The sequence below is a fragment of the Balaenoptera ricei genome, chromosome 1 (assembly GCF_028023285.1).
Source record: "Balaenoptera ricei isolate mBalRic1 chromosome 1, mBalRic1.hap2, whole genome shotgun sequence".
Taxonomy (NCBI): Eukaryota; Metazoa; Chordata; class Mammalia; order Artiodactyla; family Balaenopteridae; genus Balaenoptera; species Balaenoptera ricei.
Window position 1 is genome coordinate 60,753,544 of NC_082639.1, and position 23,658 is coordinate 60,777,201.

General features: G+C 35.0%; 1 protein-coding gene across 5 annotated transcripts in view; it reads left to right on the forward strand.

The window, feature by feature from the left end:
* Positions 1–23,658, forward strand: part of SRSF11 (serine and arginine rich splicing factor 11) — a 46,399-nt gene that overhangs the window by 18,013 nt on the left and 4,728 nt on the right. For all 5 annotated transcript variants that reach the window (XM_059924370.1, XM_059924371.1, XM_059924361.1 and 2 more), the window contains 8 exons: positions 1,742–1,875; positions 5,648–5,757; positions 7,522–7,614; positions 8,417–8,466; positions 10,154–10,281; positions 11,998–12,079; positions 17,195–17,326; positions 19,703–19,792. In XM_059924370.1, the coding sequence (XP_059780353.1) occupies positions 1,742–1,875; positions 5,648–5,757; positions 7,522–7,614; positions 8,417–8,466; positions 10,154–10,281; positions 11,998–12,079; positions 17,195–17,326; positions 19,703–19,792 (819 nt within the window). The remainder of the gene's footprint in view (positions 1–1,741; positions 1,876–5,647; positions 5,758–7,521; positions 7,615–8,416; positions 8,467–10,153; positions 10,282–11,997; positions 12,080–17,194; positions 17,327–19,702; positions 19,793–23,658) is intronic.

The following is a 23,658-nucleotide window of genomic DNA, read 5'->3' on the forward strand; positions in this document are numbered from 1 at the left end:
GGTCTTCGTTTCTGTGCGAGGGCTTTCTCCAGTTGCGGAGAGCGGGGGCCTCTCTTCATCGCGGTGCGCGGGCCTCTGACTATCGCGGCCTCTCCCGTTGCGGAGCACGAGCTGCAGACGCGCAAGCTCAGTAGTTGTGGCTCATGGGCCTAGTTGCTCCGCAGCATGTGGGATCTTCCCAGACCAGGGCTCAAACCCGTGTCCCCTGCATTGGCAGGCAGATTCTTAACCACTGCGCCACCAGGGAAGCCCTATGTTTATATTCTTTAAGAACCTAATATTTGATAGTCATTATCTTTTTCTTTTAGTTAAATGACAATAGATGGTATCAAAGAAATGGTAGAGGTCACTTTTTAAGAAATTTAAGTGCTTACTACCTGCCAAGGCATTGTGTTAGATGTTAAGAACATAAAATGATAGCGTTTAAAGAGCTTTTTAATTTAGTGGTAACAATGTGGATGTCAGAAAAGAAATAGGAAGAGCTATATAGCTTTGGTACTAAAACTAATGAAACAGCCTTCTTTTCAGTATACTGGGTGCAACATTGTTAATTTAGACCAGTGATGTTTTACACTAAAAAAACATTGTATCCTTTCAAAAACATTTTGCAGTAAACTTCTGTAACAAGATGGCCTAAGTCCATTTCGATATCTATGATACATACATTGACAGCTTTGCTTTGAACCTATCTTTACCCTGGGTGCATATTAAAATTGTCAGGGAGAATTAAAGAAGGCAGCACTCAGTACTTCGTTCATCAGAGATCTTGGTGTAATTGTAGTTCCGCACCCCCCCCCACTCCCGCCCTGATTCTAATATAAACCAGAGATGAGATGATTACTACTGCCTTAGGGTATTGATTTTCAAATAGCTTTTGGTTTGGTGTTAAGGCAACCCCTGCCTTTGTTTATTTAATCTTTCCCTTTCACAGAGAGTTTAGTGGCAGAAATTTAACCATCTTATATTTTTAAAAAACAACAAAAACTCTGCTCTTTTTCTAATCTTATCTTACTTAGACCTCCCATTGCTTGCACCTTAGCAACTTGTTTTTGTTTTATATAAGAATGCAGTTGCCGAGGAGAGTGAATCTTTGCTTATTGAAATTTTGCCTAATTGGGGGGCGGGGTGTAGTATTACTCCCATGTGTGCTTAATTTTCTTTTTTTCTGTGAAAGTGCTCTAGTGGGAGAGCCTTAACTATTTATAATGCCTGGGAGTTTTAATATGCTGTAGGTTTAAGAGGACAGGGCATTTAGTGGCAGATCAAGAAAACTCATTGTCAAATAGATGTACTTTACCACAATATTCGTTTGTCCCTAAAATGGAAAGGTTTTGTTTTTAACTCTGAAAAGTTAGACATAATGAAAAGTTTTCTAAGCCAAAACTAATTACTTGTTGCCTGTATTTTTAAATGGCTGGTATTGTTATTATGAAATAAATGTTGACATTTTTGTGACCTGTTCAAACTCTGAGACTTTATAGTTTCAAGCTGTTTGTAACTTGATGCATTGTAAATTTAAACAGTGATTGTTTTTGTGTAGGTGCAGTTTGCTACAGTCAGTTCTGTGGGTAGTACTTTATTGGAAATGTCACGTATTTTTGAACTGGTTAACTAAATGTGTGCAGTTATGTATTTTTATCTGCTTCTTTTACTTTTGGAAGGCAAGTGTCGTTTGTGAATCATTCATTTCTGTTTTAGCTGATATTTTTCTCTCCTTTTATGTTATCTGTTTATTTTTTAGTGATTCGCCTTTGCCAGTCTCATCCCGAGTCTGCTTTGTTAAGTTCCATGATCCGGACTCAGCAGTTGTGGCACAGCATCTGACAAACACTGTATTCGTTGACAGAGCTTTGATAGTCGTACCATATGCAGAAGGTTTGTGCTTTGTTTAACTTACCTATGTGGGCATCCTATGATGACCATCTACCTCAGTGTAGTTTTAGAGTGAGCATTAGTAGCATGTTAAAAATCTAAGCTATTAACATTTTGAAACCCTTGTTATACTGTGGTCCATATTTTTACTTGAAGGCTTTCTTTTTTACTTAAAAATTCAAAATCAGGTCTGTTTGTATAAGATATTTAACCTTTTGAATTATTTTAAAGCATTTTCAAGTTCATTAAAACCATATCCCTAATATCTACTTAGTTAATTTAATGTTGTTTTATGAAAAAGTCCTGAAGGTGAACAGTTCACGCCATGCATATTTACACAGAAACCTTCAAATAAATGCATGATGTTGTTTCTGTTTTGAATAAATGTGGCCAGGTTGGTTTTATTCCTTAGTGATTCCTCTTAGTGATTCTTCTCACTGATAACTTTAAAAAATATATCCCACATTGAAGTTCAGTATACCAAGGGTCGCAATGATTTTGGTTTTTATGAAAGTTCAAGATTTCCTATAGCTTAGGTGCCAGATGGGCACTGGGTGTTTTGTTTTTATGCCAGATTTTCTTGTTCATTCTTGCTATATTTTCTAGAATATCTCTAAATAATAAATTCTTCTCTCTGTTATTTGTGTGTGTGATTTTTGTAGTGGAGAAGGCAAATGCAAAACTCTTCCAGATGACTGAAAAACAGTGGGTCCTCTGCAGCTACAGGGGATTCTAGACATTAACTAAAGGCCAGCAAGCACTCAAGTCCCCCAGGTGTTTTCCTGGTGTAACCATTTGTTAACTACATTTTTCTCTCTTTTTACATTTTAGGCTGTTAAAGTAATTTGGCAGAAAAATAATGAGCAGGGTTTTTGGATCTAAAAAAGCCACTGTGACAAGACAGCACTCTATTAATTCCATTTTGTACAATTTTCTAAGACATATATTAGTTTGTTCCCAATGTACTGCTACTTTATTTGCTTTTTGGTAACTATAAATTTGAGTCAAAGAAATCACTGAAATATGTTAAAACTACTGGATTTTATTAACATATATGCTGACCGGGATATAAATGCTTTCCCCTTTCCTTAGTGAACTGGTCAGTGGAAGCAGAATCTTGATATTGTTAACTTTAGATACTATCTTAGATCTTTGAATACCGATGTGAACATTTACACCATTCCTTGTAAAAGTTGTGAAATGTCTAGTCCTTAAAACTTAGAAAAATTGCCTCTGTGGTTTTGTAAAGAAATTAAATTGCATTCATAGTTGGGTTAAGGCATGCTATATAATAACAGTAAATCTATGTCCGTGATATTAAAGTGTATGAGCCCAATTTTAAGGTTTTAAAATATATATATATGCTGATAAACTTATGAGTTAGTATGTTTTGATTAAGCATTTTCTTTTATATCAGTGTGCCTGTTGTAGGATAAGACTTTTCACCAAGAGAAAATTTACAGAATTCAAATTTAGGATAAGTAAAATGTAGAACATAGCTTTTGGAACAAGGGTCAAATCATGTGAGTAATTTACAAAACATTAGTTAGCCTTTTAATTTAAAGAATTCTTATTGGCTAAGTATTATAGTTCCCAAGCCCTGAACATAATACAGTATATCATATAACTGGCTTTCATAAATATTTTTAGACCATAATAATTTTTCTGGATCTGTTTTGAAAGTGAAATATTTAGGGAGTACATATATAGAATTACAGAAATATTTAGTTCCAGAATCTATTAGTGTGTTACTGTAATTTTTGGTATGGTATGCTGTATTAATGTTACCTCCGCTAAATATCTGATGTACTCAATCCCTTTGTCACCATTCACCCTGGTTTTAGCTCTTACGCTTTGGTGTTGGTTCTTGGTCAGTGTTTTAGAACAATAGACACAAAGTCTACGGTAAGGAATAGTCTTAACTGGTAAAACTGAGATAGCTGGATTTGGAAGGAACTCTTAATAGTAATGGATTTGGGGATTATTTAGGTTCCTTGGTTAATGTTTGTTTCTTTTGTCTGTTTCTTTTTCTTTCGTTTCTACACATTCATGCAGTATTTCATGGTTCTATCAAAGCAGCAGTAAAAAAAAATACTCTTGACGCATGAAAATTAACTGGTGAGGGGCCTCATTGCTATTTTTAAATTGTAGTTTTATTTTTAAATAGTCTTTTTTTAATCAGAGGATCAGATGCATGACTTTTTTTTTAATGGATGCAGATCTTCTATCAGGTGTCTCACAATAAATTCAAGAGGATTTTAGTTTGCCAGAAATGTTGCAAATGCACTAATTTTAGTAAGATGTTGATACTTAATATTATCCTCTTGAGACATAATTTTGCATGCAAAATTATCCCATAATCTTTGTAGGTTTGTTAATAATGATGCATTAATGCCCTATATCTAAATGATCTTCTCCCCCCCTCCATAACTCTTGGTATCTAAATTGATGACAGCTCTGACACAAGCAAGATAACAGTGCTGTGTAGTATACATTTGTTTATATTATCGGCACTTCTCAGTTTAGGTGGAAGGAACCATTACCTTTATTTAACAGTGGTTTTTCTTTTTTGTTGTTGTGTTTTACAGTTCTTTTCCCTGGTTCAGCCTGAACTATATACCAGGCCCTGCTGAAAATACCACCCAACAGTTTTCTTCTGCAGCTTATCCAGTTTCTCTTAAGTGCCCTGTACATATTGTATGTTTTATGATGAGATGCAGTTTCTTAATATGTATTACAGAAATCCTACTGGTATTTGCAAATATGTAGTTTAATTGTATTATTGAACTCTCATTTTGGGGGCTTGGGCACATTAACAGATTAATCCATCTGTATAGGGCTTTTGCTGTTGGATAGAATTTAAATTGTCTACATAAATATTTGTCTTAGGGCCCTTAGATTTTATCTGAATACACAGATAAGGCTTTAAAAACAGACATACATGTTGTTTTTGGCTTTAGGAGTTTGGCTAAGTTAGCTTTTCAACTGACACTATGTAGCAGCATTTTTGGTATGGTTAGCATGGCACATGTTGGAACATAAAGCATTTTACTGTACAGGTAAGGAATGTGCCATGTTGTTTTACTTATTCTCTCTCTCTTTCTCTCTCACTCACTCACTCCCACACACACATCCTGTGTGTATTCAGAGACCTTCAGAAACATTCATATTCATTTTCATGAGTCAGCAAAAGCCCTACGCTTGATTCCAACAGAATATTTCCTTTACATACTTTTCTTCTCTTAATTTTACAAAATTTGTATGGTAGGTGTAAAAGAAAATCATAGTAACTGTACCATATTATTAACCCCTAAATCAAACTTTTTTTGTCTTGTGTATCTTGATTTTTCTGTGTGCTTTATAGTGAAGCAGCCGACACGAGTCGTTGTTCATAAAACAGCTTTTGAAAGTTGAGAGCACACCCCTGGAGAACCGACTGTGCTTGCTTACGTTTGGTTCATGACTTAAAAATCGAGTACAGGTGATGAAATCTTGGCAGTGTTAACAAAAAAGTAGTGTGTATTGTGCTATTTTTTTTTTACTCTAGAAACTTAACCATTTGTAGAGAAAAAGGAAACAGATTTTCACACATTGAAGTTTCATTCTGACATAAAATTAATGATAAATAATCATAGAGATCAAGCTTTATATTTTAGCGAACATAAATACTTTCAACAAACTCAGGTGGTGTATCAGGGAGACATTTTCTGGGTGTTTTTGTGTGTTTTCTGTCTTGCAAAAGAGTGTGTTCTAATGCATGGATGTTTCTCTGCAGGAGTTATTCCTGATGAGACTAAGGCTTTGTCTCTGTTGGCACCAGCTAATGCAGTGGCAGGTCTTCTGCCTGGTGGTGGACTCCTGCCTACTCCTAACCCACTTACCCAGGTATTCGTTCTGTTGAATTCTTAAAGAATGGAAATATATTTGTGCTTTTTGAGTGCTGTTGTGATTCTGGTTCATATACTGTTATCACGTGGTCAGAGCATTGTAAAAGGCTGTAGTATTGTATCATAAATATTAAAGCGGTAGTTTGTGTTTTAAGAACATTCTGAAAATTGTAAATATCTTTTATCGGTTTTGTCACTGGCTCTCAAAATAGCCCGTAAGTCAGGAGGCGTAAGATTTCTGTTGCACATGTTGTTTAAAATAGTATGTTCATTTGAACTACAAAAGAAAATTAAGGTGAAGTTCAGACTTTTTTTTTTCTTTCTCCATGCGCTTTTATCTTGCTCTTGGGCTTTAAATTAAGTAGGTGGCTTAAAGTAAAGATGAATTCAAAGATCTGGGTAATTTGTAGATACCTTTGATGTATAAAATTGTGTAATAACTAAGCCATTTTTATAACAGTACAGTTGATCCTTGAACAACATGAGTTTGAACTGCTTGGTCCATTTATATAAGGATTTTTTTCTACTAATACATATTATAGTACTGCATGATCCAAGTGTGTGGACCAGCAGATACGGAGGGCTCACTGTAAAGTTACAGGTGTATTTTCGACTGCATGAAGAGTCAGCACCCCTAGCCCCCATGTTGTTCAAGGATGAACTGTATTAACAGTGTTTTAACTCAGTAAATAGTTACATTGCAGGAAGTTTGGTAACTTATTTTTACTAAATAATAATGAAACTAGGAGAAATTTCAGCACAGTGCTTGTAGAGAAGGTCAACGGCCTCCAAAGTTATAAGATTTTGCATGGTTTGTGTGCATTAAACTGACTAATCAGAATTATGTCAGGCAGGAGACAGAACCATACCGTAATTCGAAGGAGAAAAGTTTTAGTATAAGGAATTACTAATTAGTAACAGGAGATTACTAAGGGAACTCTAATGAGTACCAGAATCGCAAGTATAGGAAGCAACCTCTACTTCTAAGCTAAGGAAGAAAACACAAGAAAGAAACACATGTAGGTGAGGGGGCACATCTTCCCCCTCAAGGCTAAGATTCAGACCTCCTTCAAAAAGGTAGATACAGTAGAAAGTTCTCTGGGGTACCATGGAACTTGCTAGGAAGCTGCCTAAGAGGTTGGCACTGAAACTCACTGAGGTGAAGGCCACTGAGTGTCCCATGTGGCACTGCCAGTAAGAATCAGAAAGACATAAGAACTAGAAAGACTCCCTTCCAAAGTCAGTGTCCTTCCAGCTCCCCCCAAAAATAAAGCTTAACATCGTGCCAGCTGTCAAAGGAGAAATGCTTATGAGGGTGCTGCCTTCACTATTACACAGTAGGACAACAAACAGTGGATTTGGAGCTAAGAAGCAGTAAATATTTATAAATGGCACAAGAATGTGTGAAAATCTTTGCATTTTTTCTAAATTCTGATTTTAAGGATAAATGTGCTGTGATGAGTGAAAAATGAGGCCATCATGTTATAGCAGGGGTAGGCAAACTATAGCTCTTGGGCCAGACCCCTGTTATCTGTTAATTTTTATTGGAACACAATTATGGCCACTTATTTATGTATTGTCTCTGACTGTTTTTGATCTACAGTGGCATAGTTAAGTAGTTGCACCAGAGTCCGCACAGCCTACAGACTTAAACTAGTTATTATCTGGCCTTTAGAGGAAAAAAAAGTTGACGCACTCCCCCAACCCCCACAGTAAAGGAAACAAACAAGATTTTAAATAAATAAAATTTGAAATTTCACAGATTGGCGCAGTTCCATTGGCTGCTTTGGGAGCTCCTACTCTTGATCCTGCCCTTGCTGCACTTGGGCTTCCTGGAGCAAACTTGAACTCTCAGGTATAACTTAATACCCTTCAACTCTGAGCTCATTTTTGTAATTAAAAAATTTACTTCATTAAATGTTAGTTTGCATTTCAAGAGCAGGAGATAACTGACTGTTGTATATTGTAGTAATTTTTTCTTACGTAAACTTGTTAATGAGAGATTTAAAAGGTCACTGCATTATTAGCCCCTTGCCCATCAAAGAATTTCTCATTTGTTAAAGTTCAAAGTAGACTAGTTTCACAGGAAGCCAACACCACATCAATATGTTACGAAGTCAAAATAAAGTCATGAAATGATAGGAATGTGTGTTCATAATATATTCTCTTGTCATCTACTCATTTAGAAATTTTTGTTTTCCCTCATTGCGATTTGGCTGAACTTTTTTCTGAAGTCCTTACTTTATGGAATTCTTTTGATTATTATACTGACTAAGCACTTTGAGTTTTGTTTTACATGTTTCCTTAAAATGTTACTTTCCCTTAGAAAGTCTTAAAATAAGCAAGAGGTGATTATTCTATAAAATCTGGACTGTTCAGCTTCATAATCTTCATAATTAACTTGATAAAGCAGCTCTGGGTATCCAGTACTACAGTCACTAATGTCACCAGTTTACTTTTTTAATGTTGCGACTAGAAAACTTAATATGACATATTTGGCTGGCATTATATTTCTATTGGTCATTGTTGTGCTTGGGATATGTTAGTTTCTATAGGTTTGCCAGATTGTTCTAGGACATTTCAACATACTAAAAAAATTAAAATAGTAATCATTTATTATTCTGTGTGTTCTCATTGCTATTTTTTTGTTTTTCCAGTCTCTTGCTGCAGACCAGTTGCTGAAACTTATGAGTACTGTTGATCCCAAGTAAGGATTTTTTTCTTCTGTTTCCATTGGTGATAGAGATATAATAATATCTAGAGAACAGGTATTTTATTTTTGATAGCTAAAAGAAAGTTTTCTCAAGGCATGCAGTATGTAATCCTGTTTTCTAGAAACAAGGAGAAAAAATCCAGAGGTAAGCCCATCTTTAAAGGGTTTTGTTTTGGAATAATTATTGGTCTTTGAAAATCATTGTAAATAGGTTAAACCAGGATGACAAGTAAAGAGCTAAGTGTTGTCTTTAGTTGATTCATTTAAAAAATTACACTACCTACTATAAGCTTGTGCCTTCATAGCATTTATACTCAGAAAGGGAGACACTGTTTAACTATAGTAAAGCATGTGCATCCAACTGGAGGAAGTACAGAGGTGCTATGGGAACTTATTGCAAAGAGGAGAACTTAGTTCAAAGATCAGAGAGGCTAAGCCCTAGGGCAGGAGTCCCCAACCCCCAGGCCGCGGCCCGTACAGGTCCACAGCAGCCTGTTAGGAACCGGGCTGCACAGCAGGAGGTGAGTGGTCGGCGAGCGAGTGAAGCTTCATCTGCTGCTCCCCATCGCTCGCATTACGCCTGGACCATCCATCCCCCCACCCCCACACCCCCCACACCCCCGTCCGTCCATGGAAAAATTGTCTTCCACAGAACTGGTCCCTGGGGCCAAGAAGGTTGGGGACCACTGCCCTAGGGGATGAATAAGAGGAAGACAGAAGTGAGGGAAACACTAGCCCAGAGTAAAGGAGTAATACATGTCACATAATAATAGTCAGCATCTTTTTAGGGGCTTTGGAAAGTTTTCTTCATGCTGTAACTTATATTTCCTACTTGATACATCACAAATTCATGAGATGTTTTCATTGGTAATTTCTTAGTATATTAAATCTGAACTTAATGCTTCTTCTTAACTTGGTGAAAGTCACTGTCAGTAAGTGGGAGAGCATGTGGGGGAGGCAGGACAGACTCATTTGATTATAGTAGTTAGTGGCATTTTTTTCTTAAAAAGTATCAGGTAAAATCCAAGTATCTACCACCCTGCTTATAAAAATATCACTAATACAGTTTTTTAAAATTCCCTGTGTACTCATTCTTGTTTACATTTCCCACTCTACCCACAAATAACTACCAGCCTCAACTTGGTGTCTACAGTATTTTTTCACTTTTATAAACCCTTAAGGTGTATCTTTAGCCTTTCCATTCAGGAATTTCATAAGTAATTTTGGTGTGCCATTGGCTTTTGCCTCAGTTTCTCCCCATGTGCAAGCTTAAAAGTAATTCTCTTCCCCAACAAAATTATGATGATGTAAAAGTTTTTAAATCATATTAAGGAAGGTTCTGTTAATCAAAAATCTTTAGCATCAGCATATTCCCATGTACTAACATTTCTCAAAATGTGCATAGAAAGTTCATGGATGTTCAGCAAAATTAAATAGATTTTTTTTTTTTCTTCCACATATCTCTGAGTCTTTTAAAATGCAGGTGCCATTGTAAATATTCAAAAGCTTACTATACTATGTATATATTACATATAATTTTATCAAAATTATTGTGGAGTTCCCCCCCCCCCACTTTTTTTCAAGGAGTATCTTACTAAAATGATGATAGGAACATGTGTTTATTTGAAATGCTGTAGTACATTTTTAAATATTTCACATACAATTCTTGGTTCTGTTCCAGGTTGAATCATGTAGCTGCTGGTCTTGTTTCACCAAGTCTGAAATCAGATACCTCTAGTAAAGAAATAGAGGAAGCCATGAAGAGAGTACGAGAAGCACAGTCCTTAATTTCTGCTGCTATAGAACCAGGTAAAATAGGTTTATGCAATTATGTTTGGAAATTTGTTGAATAATACTTCAGTCATTTTTTAAAATTTTATTTTCCGTGAAAAGATCATTTACTGCAGTGATTCTCATTTGGGAGTGGGTGCGTGGTATGGGTAAGAGTTGTCACCCAGGCATATTTGGAAATATCTGGAGACACTTGGTTGTCATGCTGGTACCAACTGCATCCAGTAGGTAGAGGGCCAGGGATATACTAAACATCCTACAGTGTACAAGCACCTCCTACTCCCTAAACTAAAGAATTCTTCATTCTGAAACATTAGTGCCTAGGATTACCTAATGCTTCGCGTGATATTTTGGTTGTTTTTAATTTATGAGGTTTTTTTTTTTGGTGGTTTTTAATCATTTATGTTTGCCTAAGTTGGGGTAGCCTAATTGATTTCAGTCTTTTATTTGACCAAGAAAACCTACTAAAGATCTTCTGTTTATGCCATTTGTTTAAAGCAAATATATTATTCTTTGCAGATTGTCTCTTTGAGATGAAATGAATGGTTGTCCCATTGTCTTCCTGTATATTTTTGGATCTTTGGTCCTGAATTTTTTTTTTCCCATTAAAAACAATGTTTTCATTTTTTTCACTCTATTTCTTAATAAATGGGATGGTTTTTATTATATATAGTATTAGCCAAATAATTGTTAAGTATAATGGATAAATTAATACCAGATGCTTTGTGTATTATCTCATTTAATTAACAAATTATTAAATAATTAGCCCAAGGTCACATGGCTGGACCTGTACGACTCCAAAGCCAGAATACCATTTCTGTTTTCAATGAAAACTCATAACTGAAATGACTAAAATTGGTTTCTTTATGAATTTCTTTTTGCCCCAAGATTTTTGTTAATTTATTGGTAATGACATTCACAATAAATTGAATCCTATTAATGAAATGATCTAAATGTGTAAAAGAGGAACTCAATCTCACTTTGATAGTCCATATACGAAGAATGCAATGGCTGTATTTCTCTTTCATTATGTCCTAAGTTAAAGGAGTAAGTTAAGGAGTTTATGTGTTATTTTAAAACTAGGAAATGGTGATAGATCTTTCTAGCTCTGCTCCCTGCACTTACACAGTTGAAAATGAGTGAGGAAGAAGAAGGACAGACAGATTAAGAAAAGAGCTAGCTTAGTAAAATCCAGTTCTGTCCCAGCAGTATAGTGAAAAGAGTTAATAATGAGACACTGTTTATTTAGGAAAGGAGCATAGAGCTAAGTGATGAATGAAAGAAGGAACATTTTGCTGGACCAACAATTTTAAATGTTTATTTTATATTTTTATTATAAACGTATTTTTTAAACATATTTTACACTTAAGTACTGGTTGGGGAGATGTTATTAATACATAAACATGTAAAGATGAGAGTTTTAATCTGGGTGAATGGTAGCTATATTTGGGGAAGTAGAACCTAGGAATGGAAAAAGGGACTCATGATTTAGAAATCTCTAAAGGGTAAAGAATGAGAAAGGTAATTATTTTCATAGATGTTTTATGGATGGCACTTGACAGCCTCCTAAGTCTGGCAAATGAAATAGTCAAAGGAACCTTTAGCTGCCTGAATTTAAGAATTTTGTATTAAAGCTGAAAATTAAGGTAATAAATTCTAAGAATAACTCCTGAATGGGAATAATCTTCCTGCTTGATGATGTCTAAAGCCAAATTCTTTTTCTTTTAAATCCAGATAAGAAAGAAGAAAAACGAAGGCACTCAAGGTCAAGATCACGTTCTAGGAGGAGGAGGACTCCCTCATCTTCTAGGCACAGGTTATTAGATTGATTGCTTTTTGGTAGTAAGTTGTAGCTTAGACAAAGATAATTTCTCTGTATGTCACATCTGCTTATCTCTTAACCTAATTAGCTCCTGGTTAAAGTGGTTTTGGTAACTACTGCTATTAGCAGAGTATGAGAATTAGTGTTCACACATATATAAATGGAGAAAAGATATGGATGATTGATACTTTAAAACCCCCAAAAATCCAGGGTTAGGAGGAAGCCACTGGGATTTGAGCATTAAGATGAATTAGTACTACGGAAAGAACACTGGACTTGAAACTTTTAACTTGAATTCTAGTTCTGACTTTTCACCGGACTCCTGAGAGTTTGAACATGGAATGTTGTCATGCAGCTTGCAGATTACCATCTAAAGCTTGGATATTTGCAGATGACAACTTGTTATCCTTTTTTGAGATTGTTCTTTGTATTGGACAAACCACATGATAGTACCTATTATTCTTTATCCTACCTAGAGTAAGACTAGGCAATTTAAAAGGACCAGTGTATTTTCTTTTTCACATGACATTCCTGTATAAGTTTGTAAGGGTCTCTCTAGCCCAGTGGCTCTCAAACTTGCTGGTATTAAGACCTCTATACTTGTAGAAAATTTGAGTACTCCGATGAGCTTTTGTTTATGTGGGTTACATCTGTCAGTGTTGGCCGTAATAAAATTTGAAACCATCATCTGAAATAACAATAGTAAACCCATTTGTATTAACTTAGCTTTGAAACAAAACTTTTCCAGAAAAATTAAAAGAATGGCTTTGTTTTAAATCTTTGCAAATCTCTCTAACCTTTGGCTTACTGGAAGACATGTACAGGATTCTGCATTCAACTTATTGCAGTATATTTTGGTTAATATATGTAGAAAATCTTACACAAATATATAGTGAGAAGAGGGAAAAGTAGTTTTATAGTCTTTTCAGGTAATTGGGAATAGTATTCTTTGATAGAATACCAAAACTTAACAAGAGTACTTTCTTAAAAGATAGTAGTAATATGGAATCTGAAACCGTAATAGTGAACCTTTTATATTTTGCTACTTTAAAATCTGTTGATCTTTCTTACACCTTGATGTATCTTTTTCTCAGGCATGCTTTTGTACAATTATGCATTGATGGTTTGGAAAATGATTGATTTATTGCATTATCCAAGTTTTCAAATGTTGACACATTTTGTTACACAAGATCAAAAAATGACTTGGTAATATCGCCACACATCTCATCGGTAAACCGTTTTAAAGTGTTAGGAAGCTGTCAAGTTCACAATGGTGTGTTCAAGTTTTCCAAAATTTAATTTTCTCTTAAAAGCTCAAATTTTATTATTGGCAACAAATTTGTTTTCCTTGAAATGATGAACCTCACTCATTTTCCATGAAAGTGTTCTACCAAATACCCAAGTCTGAACAACCATGGTTTGTCACTTGTTCTTTCAGGTAAAGATGATGTTTCATGGCAAAAGCAATTAGGTGAGCTCACACTCAATCACACAGGTGTCTTCCTTGACACAGTCATTGAACTATAAAGTATCAGAAGTGATTTATGCATACTACCCGTTTTGTTGCACAGAATATTGCTGAAGGGACTAGATTTAATATTACTAGTCAAAAATAATACTACTCTAATATTACTCAAGGGAGTAGATTTAATAAAATTAATAGTTTTTACTGGCTTTATCAAAAACATCCTTAGTGAAAATGGCAGGTTTTTTTTTTTTTCTTTCTGTTTACTGCAAGCGCATACTACAAATGCCAGTGAAGCATACAGTAGATAATAGGTTCAGTTGCCGCTACCTTGATTTGTAATAAGGAGATGCCAGCACTTGTACACCACCATTGCTTTTGCACCATTAGTGCAAATGTCACAGTGGAAAAGGCAGATAATATCTTGTTATTATTTTGAAAAAAAAAATTGACAGACCCAATAACATTGATAAGTCATTTCTTAGACTGTGTCTTAGTCCATTTGGCTGTTCTAACAGAATACCATAGACTGGGTGGCTTATAAACAATAGAAATTTACTTTTCACAGTGCTGGAAGCTGGGAAGTTCAAGATCAAGGTGTCAGCAAATTTGGTGTCTGGTGAGGACCTGCTTCCTCATTTATAGTTTGCTGTCTCTTCACTGTGTCCTCACATAGGGGAATGGACCAGGGGGTCTTCTGAGACTTCTTTCATATGGGCATTAATCCTATTCATGAAAGCTGCACCTTCATAACCTAGTCACCTCCCAAAGGCCGCTACCTCATAATGTCATCACATTGGGTATTCGGTTTTGCATAAGAATTTTGGGAGGACACAAACATTCAGTCTGTAGCAGAATGTTACAGGGTGGTGTTGTCTGGTGTGTCTGTCACCCACTTTCCCCCAGCCCATCTCATTCTTAAAGATGTCTTTCAAAAACCCAAATCTAAAACATGTCACAGCTCTATGAAACCTTTAGAAGCTCCTTATTGTCTTAAGAAGTTGACACATAAAATCTTAGAATGGTGTTCAAGGATCTTTACTATTCATCTTGGTTTAATCTTTCCACACTTGTCAATTGCCACTCCAAAATAGCTAACCTCATTATTATATTTGTTATGGTGATCTGTGATTAGTGATCTTTGATGTTGTTACTATTGCAAAAAGATTACGGCTCACTGAAAGCTCAGGTGATGTTTAGCAATCTTTAGCAACATTTTTAATTAAATTACGTACCCTGTTTTAGACATAATGCTATTGCACACTTCACAGACTACAGTATAGTATAAACATAACTTTTATATGCACTAGGAAACCAAAAATTCATTGTGACTCACTTTATTGCGATACTCACTTTATTGCAGTGGTTTGGGAGCAAACTCAGTATCTCTGAGCTGTGCCTGTACTTAGAATCCTAACCTTCCAGGACAGGTGCTCTCATAGCTTAGTTTAACACTTAGAAAGACTTAAAAAGGAGAACCTATATCTTTTTCCTTTGTACATAACAGGGACATGCTAAGGCTTTCAAATACTAATTTTAATTATGACCAATGGGAAATAACAGTGAAACATTTATTTCCCTGAACAAAGTGCTTTTGAACACTTGTAGTAATGCCTCATAACAGAAAGATAAATATTTTGAGTTGTAGTATTTTAAGCATCTTGGTATATAAAATGACCATTACGTTCAATAAGCTTTTTACGTATTTAGATACGTAATATGATAATCTATATTTTTCTAATTTTTAAAAGCTTATGTAAACTGTGTTGAAGTGGCTCTGCAGTGCAATGCTGTTGAAAAATAACTTTCGGCACCTTATAATAAATTGATTGATGTAATAATACCTCTGCTTACTAGATTTTTTAAAACTGTTTTGTTATTAATCACTTTGTTTAGAAGGAAACCTACAAGAATGCACTTATGATTTTTTCCTACAACTGTATTTTTTTCTATATACATTAGAGGTAGGATAAATGTGTAACAGTTTTGCTAAAATGATTGTTGACTTAAATTTTTGTTAAAGCCAGAATTCTCAAAAGATGAACACTGCTTAATTCTAATAGCATCAATTTTGGTTTTCCAGAATTTTTTTAAATTCTTAATAAGAAAGTGATGGATCTGATATTTTATAGGGTCAATATTTCGCTCAAAATATATTAGTAGTACCTTTTACTAGTCAGACACTGTAGTAGTTGCTCAAGGGTACAGTGGTGAATAAGATAGACATATATACCCCTTGTCCTTATGGAGCTTAGAAAAAGGTAGGTAAGCATTACATGAAAATTTCCTAGGATATAGACATGTTATTGAGAGGGATTGCTTTAGTAGATAGTTTCAAATATGGTCAAAAATAAGAGATGAGCAAAACATAAAGTTACTGAATTTGATGAGACACTACTACTGATGGGTTTTGAAACAGCTGTTCTAGAGAATGATGGCAATACTATGTTAGCACATCAGTAAGAGAAGAGGGAGTCAGTATATAATATATATGTCTACAGTAAGGCACTGAGCTGGGCTTTATAATTTCAACTATTCTGTGATGGAGGTGCTATTTTTCTTTGCTGAAGTAATACGCTCAAAGAGGTTAAATAATGAATGCTCTCAGTTAACTGGCTTATAAATGAGATTTGAACACACATCTTTTACATCACTAAAATGTCCATCCTTTGGCACTTTGAAAAAGTGAAAGCAAAAAGTTTAAATTGTATTTGAAGTTTTCCATGGAAAGAGGTTGAATGGTCCACTAGAAATTAAATGACCAAGTCTAAGCAAAGAACTGCAGTTTATTTTCAATTATTCTTAAAATAGAAAGGAATAAAATATAGGAAAGAGGATCAAAGAACATCAAAAGGTTAATTGCACTTAACCTTTCAGAGAAAGTATGGGGGGCGGGGTGGTATGCGGTAGGCACAGAGAGAAACATCTCTTACATGGCAGGAAGGAGATGATGATGTAATGTTGAGGACACATAAGAGTAGAAAAGGCAGTTTGTACGGAGTTGTATGTATCTGTATCATGCCTGCATTGCTTGGATTTCTCTTAAACTGTAAATCGAAGAAGTGGAATATATTTCAGAGAACAATTGGAAATCATAGAAGGCAACACACTGTATGGTTTCCATTTTTAAAATGGGAATAATAATGGTACATACTTTATTAGGTTTACTATGAGGGTAAATGAGTTAGTGTTTGTAAAGCATGTAGTGGGCATAAATAAGTATTCGATAAGTAGTAAATGGGTTTAACTTGCAATAGTGAGGAATCAAATAAGGTGTACTTGCAAAAATGCTATGTAATTGCGAAATGATGCAAATGAGTCAGATATTTTTTGTTTTCCTTCATTCTCTAGCAGTATTTTTAAGTTTGGAGTTGTAGTTTCAATGGGCAAAGTAGGATGGATTTGACAGGTTGAGCAAAAGATTAAAAGGTGAGGAATTCCAGGTGTTAAAAGGTATTTACTAATTTCTAGGATATCAAAGATGTTGTGTGGAGTAAATAAATAATGGCAGGAAATGACCCTCACTTACTGATGGCTAGTCCACATGTCTGAATCTTTTGTCTGATGCTTATATGAAATAGTCAGAAACAGAGCTAGTGTTTTTCCATTTACATACATGTGTTTGCTTCCTTTTACATTATAAGGCGGTCAAGAAGCAGATCAAGAAGGCGATCACATTCTAAGTCAAGGAGTAGACGACGATCCAAAAGTCCAAGAAGGAGAAGATCTCATTCCAGAGAGAGGGGTAGAAGGTCAAGGAGCACATCAAAAAACAGGTACAGTAAAAAACTATTAACAAACACTGAGTGGGAAGACAAATTTTAGAGTTCCCAACACCCCCAAATACTGCTGCTTTAATGACAAAGAAGAGGTTATGATAGGAGCTAGGACTGTACTGAGGAAGAAACTGTTGGAGGAGGCTGACATTGTTTTCTTGTGCTCCTTCATAAACTTGAGATTTCTACTTACAGCTGAAGGCCTAGAGAAAATTTCTTTGTAGTAAAAATTCTTAGCTGTTTCTACTGCCTTTTTTCATTTCCTCTTTTCCATTCAACCATTACTAAGGATTTAGTGTTACCAGCCACATCTCTTGGTATGCCAAAGAGTTTATGGCAGACAGTCATGCCTTTCTAATTCATCTTTATATACCTCATCGTGAGCACCTTTGTAAATATGAATTCAATATTGCTATATTCCAGAGACTGAACCATACTTAACAGTCTTATCCCGTGGTTTGGGGACCAGTAGAGAATTAAAGTGAGGATTCATTAAAAAACAGACATCCCCACCTTAACATTGTATTTCGACTTAAACATGCATTCAGTAATTTGTTTTTTCATATAGGGCCAAACTGTTTGAAATTAGGCCTGGTCTTGAGTAATACATACCAAATCACTTTCTTTTCATTTAAACCACCTTTAAAGGTGTTGAGAACTCTGTTACTTGGAAATACCTAGATTTTTTTCCCCCATTTTTTGTTGTCACACAATACAATTTCACAGCACTTAATTTTTAACAAATGTCCTTTATCTCTTTCTAAAATATTTGCCTTAATTTTCTAGAAGCAGCCATATGTTTTATACTACTTTACCCATTCATATATTCAATTATGTAATTAAAATAGTAAGGATCACAGGGAGGGGGCAACAAAATTTATTCTTGGTCAGCATATAACTCAAGTGGGGACAGAGGTTCTGGGATAGCTTTACTGAGTGTTCATCCTCTAACGAGGCTTCTACTCATGTTTTAGAGTTAGTCATCTCTGAATTCAGTCAATCAAACAAACAAGCTTACTTAATGAAACATCTTTTATACAAAGCAATTAGGCATTCCTTCCCTCAAGGAACTTTCTTTATACTAAGAGAGAGATGAATGTAATTACAAAGGAAGGGCCATTGTTAGGGATGTTGGAAGAGATTTATTGAGAGGTGACTCTTGAGTGTTGAATTCTGATAGATTTGACTGGACTCGGGGGCATGGTTTCAGGTAGAGAATGTTTACAAAGTTAGCATGAATTCTTGAAATAGCAAGTATTTTGGTATAGAAGGACCAGGAAATGAGGTCAGGAAAGTTAAGGAGACAGATCACCATAGAAGGCTTTGTTGTTCACACTAAGGAGTTTGCGGCTTATCCAGGAGGCAACAGGAATGAATGGAAAAGTGATGAGCAGGGAATTAATATTTTCAAGTTTGTACTTCGAAAGATTTCTGATAGGGGGTATAGCATCAATTTGTGGAAAACATGACTGGGGCCACTTACGGGACTATTAAAGTAATCTAGGAATTCGATGATAAAGACTTGAATGAATAGAGAGGATAACTGATGGAGCAGGATGAGCAAAGATGGGAGGGAATGAAATACAGAATATAGGGTGGGATTAGTTTAGAACAACCGAAGAGATACTTTAATCTCTAAAATTATAGAATAGTTGAAAATAGGTGTGTGTTTATGAGTATAAGGATATAAGGGACATATATATATTATAAATATGTATATATTTTACCTTTTGCCTAGAATCTTGGGACGAAAAAATGCTGTGGGGAATAAAAGTAAACTTAGAAGAATCTGTAAAAAGACCTTAGAGTGGAGGCCTGGTTGTAGTAGCAGTCCATGTTGATGTTTTTTTTCTAAAAGCATTGAATAGCCCAGAATATATAGCAGCAGGGAAAAAGTAAGAAGGTTGGCTTCATCCATGAAGAGGTTACATCGGGTGTGTGCTTTGAAAGAAAAACTTAAAATAGTGATGGGGTTTTGGCCTGTCAGTAGAGGATTTAGAGCCAGGGTCGGTTGGGAAACTGGTACTTAGCTGAGAGAAAAACAGAGTGTTGAAGAGCCTAGAGAAAATTATTTAAACTATTAGCGTTTATCGCCAGACATACTAAGAAACTGGCCACCATCCTTGTTTTCTTGCCACATAGTCTGCTTTGCTCTTGGAGAGAAGTATGTGGAATACCAGGAAAATAGGATTTTTAAAATTTGTTTACCACAAATATGCCACTTGAGTTACTATTTTTTTTAAGTTTGTATCAGAAAAACATAAAATTTAAGAATCAGATTAGATTTCACTGTACTTTTGTTTTTATTTGTAGTTTGATAGAAATATATATTAGTTGAATCTTCTAATACATTCATAAATTGTTTTCATTTATTAGAGACAAAAAGAAAGAAGACAAAGAAAAGAAACGTTCCAAAACACCACCAAAAAGTTACAGCACAGCCAGACGTTCCAGAAGTGCAAGCAGGTAGGGTGGCATTATGAATTCTTGGCATTTTTTTACGCTTTCATTTTTTTAAGCTTTGTTTGCAAGACTATCAATAGGCTGTGAACATGAAATGTTTTTCAGTACATAGCTACATACTTCAGTGGTGAAGTTTTTTTAAAGGCAATTTGTGAAGAATAACCTAAAGTTCATTTTTCTTTTCACTTAATGTTTTATGGTGTAGAGTGTATTTAAAATAATGTGGGAATTCAGCAGAGGTCAGTTTTTATGTTTGCTATATGCATTTCACATCATAATTTGAATTGTTTGTGTGGGTTTTTTTTCCCCTAAACATCTAAGTTTTAATGGCTAAAGTATACTGGATTATCACATTAAATTCATTTTATCATAGTAAGTTATATTTAAAATATCTACATGTTAATACTCAGAATAATTTTTTTCCCATACATAGTGGTTCATTGATAAAATAATTGGAGGCAATGCAAGTTCTGATTTGTGTCATTCTTAAGAGTAGTAATTCTATCTTTAACCTGCTGTAGTGAAAATTCAGTGTTGCAAACTTTCTCAGAAAATACATTTTTCACACTTAACATGGGATTCATATGATAGTAGTAAGGGTTGGCCATACTTAATTCCATTTTCTTCCAATCTTTAGTTTTTTGTTTTGTTTTTAACTTTTTATTTTATTTTAAAATTTTTATTGGAGTATAGTTGATTTACAATGTTGTGTTAGTTTCAGGTGTACAGCAAAGTGAATCATTTATACATATACGCATATCCACTCTTTTTTTTTAGGTTCTTTCCCCATATAGGCCATTACAGAGTACTGACTAGAGTTCCCTGTGCTATACAGTAGGTTCTTATTACTTATCTATTTTATATATAGTAGTGTGTATATGTCAGTCCCAGTAACATTTTCTTGACATTGTTCATTTTCCATTAAGCAAAAGTAAAGGGTCATTGTACTTTTTTTAAACAGTAAGGAAATAATTCTTCAAATGTTAGGACTCCTAGCATCACTAAGAATCCTTAAATCTTTTACCACAGACACAGGTGAGGCTTAGTTCTCTCAAAATTTAAAGCTGTTGAATTTCTCAGCAAATCATTTTCTTCCAGTCTTGTTTACACATTTTACTGCAGTGTTTGTTTTCTTAATCTTGATTAAATTCACTTAAGAGGTTCACATTATGTATAAATATTAACTCAAAATGGATAAAAGACTTAAAAGCCAAAACTAAAATCCTATTAGAAGAAAATATGTAAGTTAACTTTCATGACCTTGTGTTTGACAGTGATTCCTCAGATATGACAAAAAGCATAAGCAACAAAAGAGAAATAGATAAGTTGGGGATAATGAAAACTAAAAACTTTTTATATTTCAAAGAACACTCAGAAGGTAAAGACAACTGTCAGAGTGCTAGAAAAATAATGTTTCCAATAATGGACTTGTATCTAGAATATATAAAAAACTGTTACAGCTCAACCTTAGAATGTAAACTTGTGCAGCTGCATTGGAAAACAGGTTGGCAATTCCTAAAGAAATTAAACAGAGAGAGTTTTTTGACACAGCAGTTTTGCTCCCAGTGATATGCCCAAGAGAAACAAAAACATGTCTGCACAAAAACTTGTACATGGATATTCTTGGCAACATTATTCAAAACCAAAAAGTCAACCCAAATATCCACTAACATGTGTAAACAAAGTTGTACATTCCATACAATAGATTATTATTCAGCAGTAAAAAGGAACCAAAGTACTGATACATGCTACAATATGCATGAGCCTTGAAAACATGCCAGATGAAAGAAGCTAGACACAAAAGACCACATATTGTATGATTTCATTCATATGAAATGTCCAGAATGGATAAATCTATAACGACAAAGTAGATTAGTGGTTGGACTGTGATAGCTAAAGGATACGGGGTTTCTTTTCAAGGTGCTGAATATTTTCTTTAAAAAGATATATATAAATATATAAAAAAAGAAAGTTAAACCAGATATAAGTGCTCAAGGAAATGCCAGAGTAGGTCTGAGGTGGCAAAGGGGCATAAAAGATGGGATGTGCAATATGTATTTTCTTACCTTAAAAACTGGAGTCATATTGTTTGCCTGTTTATTTAATGGATTTATTCATAAGCGCCTTATCCTATTTAATTAGTGAATCATTCTTAAATTATGGCATATTCTGTACATTTTTATTGAATATCTATGGCATATTCTATATGTTTTTATTGTTTGCCACTGTACTACAGTCTATCATAGGGAACAGAAATACAATATAAAAAACATCTTTTCCATCTAAGGAATTTGGAATATTAGTTACACAAAGCAGTACAAGAAAGTGTAAGGTATACAACCCTGACAAACTTAAATATTTGATGAAGGGAAAGTTCTGTGTAATGCTTCCAGGACAGGGGTCACAGATGACTTGTAAGGTGGTTTTTGTTATTTAAAGCTTAATTTGGAAGCTAAAATGAAGACAGCTGAAAGTATAGGGCTTTATTTAGTTTTTTGATTATTTTGTTTGTGCCTAAATCATATAATGGTCATCTTCCAAGTCCTATAACTTTTTTTAATTTAATTAATTTTAAAAAATTTTGTATACAATTTTTTTTTTAATTTTTTATTTATTTTATTTATTTATTTATGGCCGTCTTGGGTCTTTCATTTCTGTGCGAGGGCTTTCTCCAGTTGCGGCAAGTGGGGGCCACTCTTCATCGCGGTGCGTGGGCCTCTCACTATCGCGGCCTCTCTTGTTGCGGACCACAGGCTCCAGACGCGCAGGCTCAGTAATTGTGGCTCACGGGCCTAGTTGCTCCATGGCATGTGGGATCTTCCCAGACCAGGGCTCGAAGCCGTGTCCCCTGCATTGGCAGCAGACTCTCAACCACTGCGCCACCAGGGAAGCCCTGTATACAATTTTTAAAGGTCACTATTCCCTTACAGTTATTACAAAATATTGACTATATTCCCCATGTTGTACAGTACATACTTGAGCTTGTCTTACACCCAATAGTTTGCTGTCATTAGGTGGGATTTGTTTTTTTGTGTTTTTTTTTTTTTAAGTTTAGTTGCTGTACAGTATAGCGATTCACAATTTTTAAACATTATGCTCCATTTATAGTTATTATAAAACATTGGCTATATTCCCTGTGTTGTACAGTGTATCCCTATAGCTTATTTTATACCTAATAGTTTGTGCCTCTTAATCCTCTACCCATATATTGCCCCCTGCCTTCCCTCTTCCCACTGGTAACCTCTAGTTTGTTCTCTATATCTGTGAGTCTGCTTCTTTTTTGTTATATTCACTAGTTGTATTTGTTAGATCCATGTATAAGTTATGTCATACAGTATTTGTCTTTCTCTGTCTGACTTTTTTCTCTTTTTTTTTAGCATCTTTATTGGAGTATAATTGCTTTACAGTGGTGTGTTAGTTTCTGCTTTATAACAAAGTGAATCAGTTATACATATATCCCCATATCTCTTCCCTCTTGCATCTCCCTCCCTCCCACCCTCCCTATCCCACCCCTCTAGATGGTCACAAAGCACCATGCTGATCTCCCTGTGCTATGTGGCTGCTTCCCACTAGCTATCTATTTTACGTTTGGTAGTGTATATATGTCCATGCCACTCTCTCATTTTGTCCCAGCTTACCCTTCCCCCTCCCCATATCCTCAAGTCCATTCTCTAGTAGGTCTGCATCTTTATTCCCATCTTGCCCCTAGGTTCTTCATGACCATTTCTTTTTTTTTTTTTTTTTTTTTGGTTCCATATATATGTGTTAGCATACGGTATTTGTTTTTCTCTTTCTGACTTACTTCACTCTGTATGACAGTCTCTAGGTCCATCCACCTCACTACAAATAACTCAGTTTCGTTCCTTTTT